The 10,758-nt window shown below is 49.4% G+C and overlaps 1 protein-coding gene across 3 annotated transcripts in view; it reads left to right on the top strand.

The window, feature by feature from the left end:
* TBC1D22A (TBC1 domain family, member 22A) overlaps positions 1-10,758 on the top strand; it is a 425,787-nt gene that overhangs the window by 120,371 nt on the left and 294,658 nt on the right. For all 3 annotated transcript variants that reach the window (XM_011934740.1, XM_011934742.1, XM_011934741.1), the window contains one exon: positions 374-444. In XM_011934740.1, coding sequence (XP_011790130.1) covers positions 374-444 — 71 coding nt within the window. The remainder of the gene's footprint in view (positions 1-373; positions 445-10,758) is intronic.

Genomic DNA, 10,758 nt, shown 5'->3' with positions numbered 1-10,758 from the left:
GGAGGGAGAGAGAGAGGAGGAGGTGGGAGTGAAGGAGGCTGGTGTTCTCTGGACTTCCCTGGTTGAAGGAGGGAAAGGGTCATGGGGTCTCACCTGTCCCAGGGTAGCTGCAGGGACACTGGGGATGCCTTTTGCAGACATGTACTCGGATTCTGTTGTAAACAGGTGACCTGTAGCTTGGTTTGAGTAGAATGGTCACTTACCTTCTCTGGGATACTGAAATCAATCGGTATCTGAAATGTTGATCATTTAGTTTAATTTGTTGATGGGGCTCATTGCCTCCTAATAAAACAGGTGGAATGTGTTAAAGCACTGGGGAAGTTTACTAACCTTTTGTAAATCTTTTTCTCCTTGTCTCTTTTTTCATCAACAGAGGAATTACGGAAGTTGAGCTGGTCTGGAATCCCTAAGCCAGTGCGTCCAATGACGTGGAAGCTCCTCTCAGTAAGTCCCACCGCGCCGCCCATCAGTGCCTCCTTCCTGTGTGCAGGGACTGCGGGCGTCTGGCCTGAGTAGGGCCTGACAGCCACGCCCACGGGTTTGCCCTGGCTTTGCCCTGGCTTTGTTGCAGTGATAAAGGCCTTTGCTATGGCTAAGCTGACATTTTCCATCCTTTGCTTAATTTTAAGCTTGGTTTGACAGGACTGGCAGAAAACAAGGATAGATCATAATTACGACAACGGTATTTTTTTCCTCAGATTTTATTATTAGAAAATCTTTATATGTTCCAGCCTGTAATATAGAAAGGTTTCAGCATAGATGGTTATTTCAACTCCGAGGAGTTGAAACAGGGAAATAGGTTTTAAATTTGTTTGAGATATGCTGAAAACAAGGACATATGTTTGACCAAGTTTTTTTTTTTTTTGTAATTATTAGTAGTGTTGTTAGGAAAAGAAGAAAATGGATGAGAGAAGCAGTTTGTGTTTCTTGGGTGGAGTGCGGAGTTCCGGCTGCCTCAGCTCTAGCGCTGAGCTACGTGTCTGGAAGCGCTTTGGGAAAGGTTGGGGTGGGCGTTGGTGACCATCAGCATGCCCTGGTACTCTTAGCTCGCTCGGGCTTACCATTGCGAGTGAGTCTGGCCCTGGCTACCATTTCAGAATTGGTTATAGACAGTTTTCTTCTCTTTTCCTTTTTGATTATTTTTGGAGCTAAGTCAATAGTGTGCTCTAAGTGTTTACTCTAAATTGGGTCTGACTTTTAGTATTTAAAAGACTCTTTCTGGCTCATGAGTCTTAATAAATTTGCAGCTTAGTACCTCGTAATCCTAAATGCAGATGCAGCTCTGAACAGTGAATATTTATTGATTAAATATTCCTTGCAATTAAAATCAGACTTGCTGCGATTGCTTACGTTTTTGTTTTGTGCTTTTGTATTTTAACCTAGTTTTCCAGTTTATATCCAGTTTTCTAAATGTCCCCTAAGATAGGTTGCAAACTTCTCAGGTTAGTTTGTAGGAAGTTTTGATGAAAATACCGAACTGCATTTTCTGTTTGTTAAGGATGTGCCGTGTCTAGGTGGAAAGTCTCACGTGAGTTATTTTATACTGTTCTCTTCTAGTTCTCAGCCTCTGCGGGTTATGGTTCCACTTCCCTAATGTGTGTAGCGTAGGGGTTGATGTGGAAATGGCCACTCTGGTTTCAGTGGACAGAGGAGCAGAGGGGGAGGTGACAGACAGCCCCACTTTGCTGGTTGTGGACAGGAGGGCAGGTGGGTGTAGGCGGAGTCTGAGCCAGGAATCCTGGCAAGGCAAGTGAGAGTGTGAACCCAGGAAATCTGAGATGGTCTCAGTTGATTTAGAAAGTTTATCTTGCCAAGGTTGAGGGCGCACTGGTGACACAGCCTCAGGAGGTTCTGGCGACAGGTGCCCAAGGTGGTCAGGGCACAGCTTGGTTTTATACACTTAGGGAGACGTGAGACATTGATCAAAACACGTAAAACGTGGCGAGGGAGCTTCCAGGTCACAGATAGGTGATCCACGAATGGTTACATTCTTTTGAGTTTCTGATGAACCTTTCCAAAGGAAGCAAATCAGATGTGCATCTGTCTCAGTGAGCAGAGGAGTGACTTTGGATAGAATGGGAGGCAGGTTTGCCCTGAGCAGTTTCCAGCTTGAGTTTTTTAGTGATCTTGGGGGCCCAAGTATTTTCTTTTCATAGGAGAAAGCCTGAGCATTCTCAGGGCTTTGTCATATGAAAGGAAAGACACATGTAGTGCTTTAACCATCATTCCTTGCAGGGTCCTTTGCTCGGGAGATGGAGATGAATTAGACACTAGCCTGCCATTAGGAGGAGGTCGGGTGCTACAGACTTGTGATGTGACAGTGGTGGTGGAGGCTGGGACTACATACTGTAGGTCGGACAGGACATAAGTATGAACCAGGGGGTGGAGGAGTACCACAGCATGGGGGCAGTTTAGTGCTGAGGGTCAGCTTCTGTTAGGAGGGGACTTCACACCTGGGATCCGCAAGGCCATGGCAGGTGGGGAAGGAGGGGAGGATGTGGAGACTTGCAGTCACAAGGCACAGGGATGAACATGGTGGTTCTTGGCCCTCTCTGGGCTTGGATTGACAGATGAGTAGAAAATAAATGTTAGGTCAGGGAGCAAAGCTTGTCCTTGCAAGTGTAGGATGCTAAGAAAGGGTTCATGAGGATGCCAGGTAAGTCTTCTTGGGGAAGGTGGCATCTTACGTGATGTCTCAAAAGGGATGTTCGTGTTCTCTCTGCTAGTGGGAAGTGGGGAGGCCGTAAGAGCTGGGGCACACAGTAGTGGTGGGACAAGCAGGAACATAGGCTGGGGTAGAGGGGCCCAAGAGGAGGCCAGGTGACAGACGCCCTACTGCCCTCCCTATCTCGCCCCGTTGCTTGGGTGTTATCCTGAAGGATTTAAGTGGGGAGTGGTGAGCCTGTGTTTCTGGAAGAGAAAAGCCTTGAAAGAGCCATTGGTTGGTTCATTCTTTCATCCATTCTGTTCATCCGTTCCATTCATCCATTCTATTCATCCATTCATTCATCCATTAGCATTTATTGAGCACTTTGTGTTTTAGGCACTGTGTCGGGTGCTGGGAAATAGCAGGCAGGGCAGAAGACCAAGTTGTCCCCCGGGCACCTGCAGAACAGACGGTAGATGGTCTGTCTTTTTCTCTTACCCTCTCCAGCCCCAAGAGACTAGGCTACATGGAGACGGAGCCCATTCTCTCAGGATCTTATTCCCGTGCTCCCAGTGCACTGCTGCCCTGTGTCTGTCCCTTACTGAGCGCTTGCCCTGCATCAGACCATGCGTTCAGAGGTTCTTGTGGACAGGCGTGTGGGCAGGCAACTCAGGGACCAGGCTGTTCTTGCCCAGTGTCTGGCTTGGAGGAGCAGTGCTGGTGGTAAGGGGAGGCTGCTCCTGGCAGGCTCTTGGGAGGGGACTAGAGCTGGGACAGGAAGAACTGGGAAGCGACAGGGAAGGGAGTTGAGGGGCCAAAGGCTATAGGGGTGGGGTAAGAGGACTCTCACAACTAGAGTAGGGAGCAAGCGTTGGTTCTTTTTCCGGGAACAAGGGCTCACTGTGCATTTGCCGTGCTCCGTGCCCTGTGTTGGTGAGCACTGATACCATCCAGCTCCCCAGGCAGTCATGCTGCACCATGGCTCTGGGCCTTCTGTGAAAATAGAGATTTGGGGAGCACAGTACCTGATGCCAGTCACCCATCCACGAGTCAGCACGTGTTACTCACACATCTGCCCTCAGCCAGGCCCTCTGCAGGTGCTGGGGTTACAAGAACATCTGGGACAATGGTGGGGATAGGGACCTCAGCAGGGAAGGGGTCTCCCCAATCAAGGATGACTCTTTATCATTCTCTGAATCCCAGGGTTTAACCCTGGCTTCCCCGTTCAGCTCTCCTGGGAGCTTTTCCCGATCCTTGTGTCCAGGCCCATGAAGCAAATTGGAATCTCTAGGGTGGACTTAGGCGCCAGGGTGTTGACTGACTCTGGCATGCTGGGAACCATGCAGTCCACAGAGTGCCACCCTGCGGCTAGGCGGGGGATGGGAGGCGAGGGTAGGGAGGTTCAGGCCTGCCCTCTTCACCTGTGGGTTTCCATTCTGGTCACATGTTAGTATCACCTGGGGAGCTCAGGAAATCCTGTTACCTGGGTTCTTGAGGGTTCTCACGTGTACCCAGGGTTGGAGACAGCTGCTCTAGGACACTCAGGCTCCAGTGGGACAGGGTGAGGTATACATGAGCCACCTGGGAAGCAGGTCATTGAAAGTCATGCACTATGCCTGCCACTGCAGGCAGCACACACCAGGGCTGAGGAACCTGGGCAGGAGAGCCCGCCTGGGGCGTTGGAGGGCCTGCGTGGGAGGAGAGAGGCTGAGTGAGACTCGCTGGGAGCCAGGAGCATGTCGTCTGGGAGGGCTCGGGTGAGTAGGGTAAGATGGGAGGGGTTTATCCTAGTCCGAGAGTCCGTCCAGGATCCAGAGGTCAACAGTTACACCCAGAATTGAGAATTTATCATTTGTCCAGCTTAAAAAGGCAGTTAACCAAAGCTGTGCTTGAATGGGAACCTATTTCAGGGTCTGGCAAACTAATGACTCTTTTTCATTGTGTTGATGATTTGTAATTAACATGATTCTAGTAGCCTTATTTTTAATTGATGAGTGGGCAGTGCCACTTCAATGAAGAACGATGAGAAACATGACTTGTCTTTTATGAAAAACTAACATCTAGTCTAGCACATACCGTTCAGCCACAAGTAATACTACTTAATGTTTACATTTTATGCAAGCAGGGTAGTAACTTTTTAAAAATTACTGCTATCGAGAATCATATTTCTGGCTCTTTTTAAAATAGGTATTTCAGAAACATGGCACAAAAACTAGTTAAACATTGAACATTTGCGTTAGTGAGTCTAATGGTTAAAAATGATGAGTGAAGCTCCAGTATTATCTTTTCTTTCTGCAGTATATTGAGGTAGGTTTGCATATGAACACGGTGGGAGGGAGCAATTTGATTTTTGTGTCACCGGGACAATTTAGATGTAAGTATGTGCATGCATTGTTTTACATTTATGATTAGTGTTTTTATAGCATGCTAATACAGCAGTTAAGTTTTCTGTAGTTCTGTCATTTAAAATTCATTGCATACTTGAATGTATTTCATTTGCATAATTTCTAGTCTTGCTTAATGATTGAAAGGCCTCAACTTGCATATGTGTGTTTTCCTGTAGGGACGGGAGTGTCAGGAGCTCACGTAGGGTTTTTATTGCCTGTGTTCCGATCATGACGTACTTGCCTTTTCGAATTTGTGTTTCAAGTTAAGTTTAAAATTTGGGGAGTGGGAAGTATTTCTGAGAGCCCTCTTTGTGGCCACTGAATGCGGTTGATGTCAGGCTGCCTACACCATGGCCTCGCTGACCACCCCTGGTGGCCCACACTGCCCTCTGTTGAAGGCCGGGCCCCTTCCCTGGCACGCAGGCCTTCTCTCCTGGCTGCTGCACGCGGCTTCATTGGCCAGGCTGTTTCCGACCTTGCCCCGGGCCAACCCGCACACATTTCCCTGTGTCCTCCATGCTCTGTCTCTCCCCACCTCTGTCTTCTCCACTATCAAAACCAAACCCAGAAGTGTGTGCTCGTTCTTACTTGTCCCAAGTGAGCGCACGCGTCTTTCTCCCTGAGTGTCAGGGCCGTGGCCCCCTTTGGGTCTGACAGAATTGCTGCACGTCATGATCACTTGTGCACTCAGCGAGGAAGGACTGAGGGTCCGTTGTGGGGCAAACCGCGTTCCAAGCCCTTGGACAAACATTCCGCCCTTGTGGACCTCACATTTTGGTGGGAGAAGACAAGCAATACACTGAGAAGTAGATTTGATGTGCTGTGGAAGGTGAGGAGTGCTGTGGGGAAAGGCCTGGGATCAGCTTGATGCAATGGTGAGGGCTGAGGAGGGGAAGGGGCTGTTGAAGTAGGTGGGTAGCGGTCAGGGTGAGGAGCTGACTTTGAGCGAGGACTTAGAGGAGCTTGGGAGGCAGCTGTGCAGGCGCCTGGGGGTGCATCTCTGTCTGGTTCATTCTTTGGAGAGGGCTTACCCGTTCCCTCACTGTGTTCCCCATCAGGAAGTAGTGCCCAGCAGACACAGGTGATGAGGAGGGAGAACAGTAGGTAACAGGAAGCAGTACCGTGGGCTCCTCCCGCAGCCGGGGAGGTGGAGACCGAGAGAGGGTGCTCTTGTGGAAAGGCGGCTGCCAGCCCTGCACAGACGGAGAGCAGCGGACAGTGGCTGTCCTCGAAAGGGCAGCCAGTCAACAGCCTGGGCTTGGTGACCCCTGTGGTCTGTTGCAGCTCAGCTCTGCCATCATGGCCCAGAGCAGCCACAGGGAATCCGTATAAAGGAAGTCACACAGCTGTGTTACCATAACACTTTATTTACAAAAGTTGGTGGGCAGGATTGGCTGGTGGTCAGTTTGCTGACCCTGTTCTAGATGAAATTGGTCCCAGCAGAGGAACGGTACGTTCAGAGAGAGGCACTGAGGCAGAAGAGGTGTGGCATTTAAGGAATATTTAAGCAGCATAGTAAAAGTGGGCGGGGCCACAGTGAGTGATGAGTGTTGGCCTCTTGGTCAGAGAAGCAGGAAGGGCCAGGCCGGTAGGAGCCGTCAGCCTAGGCAGGGCTTGGGCTTTTATGCTGAGCATGGTTAGAAGCAATTGGAAGTTTTTCGGGGTGGTGGTGTTAAAATGATGGGATTTTCACAGGGTCTGTGTGGCCAGAGTGTAGAGAAAGGACCGTGGGGTCTATGTCCACCCACTGATGGACAGTCCCCTGTGAGCCTGGCTAGTCTTCAGCGTCTTTGTATCCAGGGCTGAGCAGCGGGTGGGAGAGTGGCTGGGGCTGGGTGAATGAATGTTGTTGTGTGTGTATCTGTGGGCGGCTCTCAGCCTGCGGATTTGTCCCCAGGTCTTTGGAGACTTGCGATCACATGGCTCTCCTGAGCAGTGTGGGACCTCAGGTCAGGAGCTGGGGCTTGGCTTGAGTTTGCCTTTGTGTCCGTGTGACTCTGGGCATGTTAACCACATTTCTTGAGCCTCTCTCCTCGTCTGCAGACAGGGACAGTAATGGCCTTCTGTGATTAGTGGGATTAAAGCAGCACTGTGTGAAGCACGAAGCCTGGTGAGGACCCAGCCCTTCCTTAGTTCACCTACGGGTATGGCAATTTTGGGACAAAGAAAAAGAAGTAATATTCTGTAATTGTTATTGTCAAGAGACAGACGGGCTTGAAATAACAATGAGGTGCAGATGGGTCTGGATGAAGCCCGTGACTCTGAGAGGGTTATCTGTGAAGCTGACTTTAACTTGAAGTAGAAGCTGGTTTCACTCAGGTCTGGCCGTCACCCCGGCCTTGTAATTTTATGCCTTCCCATCACTGGGGGCAGGGCTGGGTACCCAACAGAAGGAGCTCTGCGTCTGGCAATCCGCCAGCACATCCCAGTGAAAGAAGCCTGATTCGGGAGGTGCTCAGGTGCGTGGGTCGTTAACCACCCGGAAGGCACTGCAGAACCATGCCTGGCACTTCCATGCATACTTGGGGCTGGTTATTCTTTTTGTCATTGTTAGAATTTTTTTGTTTTTGTTTTTGAGGCAGAGTCTCGCTCTGTCACCCAGGCTGGAGTGCAGTGGCGCGATCTCGGCTCACTGCACTCCCAGGTTCACGTGATTCTCCTGCCTCAGCCTCCCGAGTAGCTGGGACTACAGGCGCCCGCCACCACATCTGGCTAATTTTTTGTGTTTTTATTAGAGGTAGGGTTTCACCGTGTTAGCCAGGATGGTTTTGATCTCCTGACCTCGTGCCCGCCTTGGCCTCCCAAAGTGCTGGAATTACAGGCGTGAGCCACCACGCCTGGCCAGTCACTGTTAGAATCATGCGAAGCAATATGCTCTTTGGAATACTACTATTGCCTCATTTTATGGGAAAATAGAGGCCAGGTGGGAATAATGGCCACACCTTTGCTCCATCACGAGGACTCTGAGTGTCTCCCTCTGGAGTGCATCTTGGCAGCTGGACTGTTCTGTGCCCCTCTCCAGAATACCGTAATTCACCGAGCGATTGTTTTCTGGAGAGAGTGTTCTCCCCTCAGGCACCTCCTCCCATTGGGTTGGGGATGCGTTTGACATGCGTGTAACCAGGCTGTTGGGTTGTGACCCACTGCCCTTTCTGCCAGGGCTGCTTGGAAATCACACATTATGAACCTTGAAGGTATCCGATATTCCTTTGAGCTAAAGGTTCACTGTAGGAAGTTTACTTCAGAAAGTAATTGACATTGTTAGCTGATGTATGTTTTAGAGTACTGGACAATTAGAAATAATCAAAATACTCACAAATTGGGGAAAGGTGACATAGAAATGCATATGATGGAAGCCAGTGTCACCTTCCAGATGGATGTTTTAGAACAAGGTGGGCAAATGTTTTCTGTAAAGGCCTAGATAGTGAATATTTGAGCCTGTGGCCTGTGTGGTCTCTTGTAGCCACTTCACTCTGCTGCGATAGGGCAAAAGCAGCCACACACAGTACACAAATAGATGGGCTGTGCCCTCTCCAGCAAAATTTTGTTTACACAAATAGGTGATGGGCCTTAGTTTGCTGATTCCTGTTGTAGAACAGGACTTCATGACAGTGGGAATATGGTCATGATTTTAAAGGGAAAGGACCAGTCATAAAAGATTCATACACTGGGCTGCGTTAAAGTTAGGAACTTCTCTTCATCAAAGACGTCATGAATAGGGTGAAAAGGCAAGTCACAGAAGGAGGCTGTTTACAGCAGGGCTCACATTGTACTATGTAGATATGAACGCCTGTGAGTCAGAAAGGAGGAGGCAGATGGCCTCATAGGAGAGACTAATACATCTGTACTCACACTTCACAGATGCAGACACCCAACGGCATACCTTAGTCTCCTGGGAAATTCAGATGAAAACGTAATGGAGCTTGGTAGATATCACTGCAAAGCCATCTGAAAGGCTGATGTGAAAAGGTTCCACCGTGTCAAGTGTTGGCAAGGATGTAGGACATTGGGAATTTGCATACACTTCTGACGGGAGTAGACTCACTTTGAAAATCCTTTAGCAAAGTCTTTCAGAGGTATGCAAACCTAGCAGGCCCACTCCCAGGTATACACTTAACAGAAATGCATAGCATGTACCGTAAAAGGGAGCTTCAAGAAATTTTAAAGCAAAAACTGGAAACAGCACAAATGTGTGTTAACAGAATGGATTTCATCCACGGCCGTGTTACGCAGCAGTGGAGGAAGGAACTACTGTGACGCGTTATAATGTGAATTAGTTTTCAAGTGTAACACTGAATGCAAACAGCCAGACAGAAAAAATGCCACTTAGGAGGGGAGGAGGTAAGGGACGGTGATTGAGAGGTCTGCTAAGACGGTGATGGTCTGGCTTTTACCTGGGCGGTGTTGACAGGTGTGTTCAGTTTGTGATAATTCGCACACGATTTTGGGGTACGCCTTTATATAAGAATGCTGTCCTTCAGTAAGTGTTTATTAAAAAGAAGTTTCAGTGGTGTGATCCTAATGTGTTAACACGAGTGTGCCTGAGTGTAATTTATAATATAGAATAGAGGCCAGTGGAAACTTGAGAATGGAAGGAAGGCCAGTGCCCACACAGCTGAAGTCTGGCTTCATGCTCGAGGCCTGGACTCTCTGAGTCCCACTCTCCTTCAGGTCAGCTTTTCTTGATGGACCTGCAGCTTGTGATTGTCCCCTTCCATCGGAGGGTGGCCGCTGCAACTCCACACTTCTCACATTCACTTTCGTTCACAGCAGCAGCCAAGAAAAGCCCTGGCTTGGCTCCTGTCCCCGTGTTGGGCCACCTCTCCACCCCCGAACTGTCAGTCATGGTGGCTGGAGGATGGCTTAGCCGTGTAGCTTAGCCCAGCGGAGACCTCTCCTGAAGGAAGAGGCTCCTCATCCGGACCGCAAGGGTTGGGCAGAGGGAGATACGGCTCCCAGAGCAGCTTCAGGGCTCTGTTCCAGCAAGGATGAGTAGTTGTTTGGTGGCCAGCACAGTGATGTCTACTACAGATGTGGAAGCACTTTCAAAGGCAGAAAGCGCCATCCAGGATGTATTTGTTCATGCAGTCACTTGTTCATATGTGATTCACCCAGTGAAAGCTTGTGTGCCCGCCATCTGATTGGCACCGTGAGGGGCTGGTCCTGAGTGAACTTCCTCCTAGATGCTGCTGGAGTGCTGGATGACCAGCCCTGCCTCGTGGGAAAAGAGACTATTGACCAGCAGCCTGGTCAGACCTCATGGGAGAAGTGACCACTGGAGATACTTGAGGGATGAGAAAGAGGCGGCCAGGCACAGCAGTAAGACTGCTAGGAAAAAAAACAAGGAGAAAAACTTTTTCTTTTTTTTTTTTTTTGAGACAGAGTCTAGCTCTGTCACCCAGGCTGGAGTGCAGTGGCGTGATCTGACTCACTGTAACTTCCCCCTCCTGGGTTCAAGTGATTCTCCTGCCACAGCCTCCTGAGTAGCTGGGATTACAGGCACGCATCACCACACCTGGCTAGTGTTTTTAGTAGAGACGGGATTTCACCATAATGGCCAGACTGGCCTTGAACTCCTGACCTCGTGATCTGCCCGCCTCAGCCTCCCAAAGTGCTGGGATTATAGGCATGAGCCACTGCGTCTGGCCGAAAATTTTTAATTGCATATGTGGCTCCTATTATACTTCTGTTGAGCAGTGCTGTTCTAAAACTCGAGCTATCATT

Source organism: Colobus angolensis, unplaced genomic scaffold (assembly GCF_000951035.1).
Source record: "Colobus angolensis palliatus isolate OR3802 unplaced genomic scaffold, Cang.pa_1.0 Scaffold138, whole genome shotgun sequence".
Taxonomy (NCBI): Eukaryota; Metazoa; Chordata; class Mammalia; order Primates; family Cercopithecidae; genus Colobus; species Colobus angolensis.
This window is presented reverse-complemented; position numbering and strand designations above follow the sequence as displayed.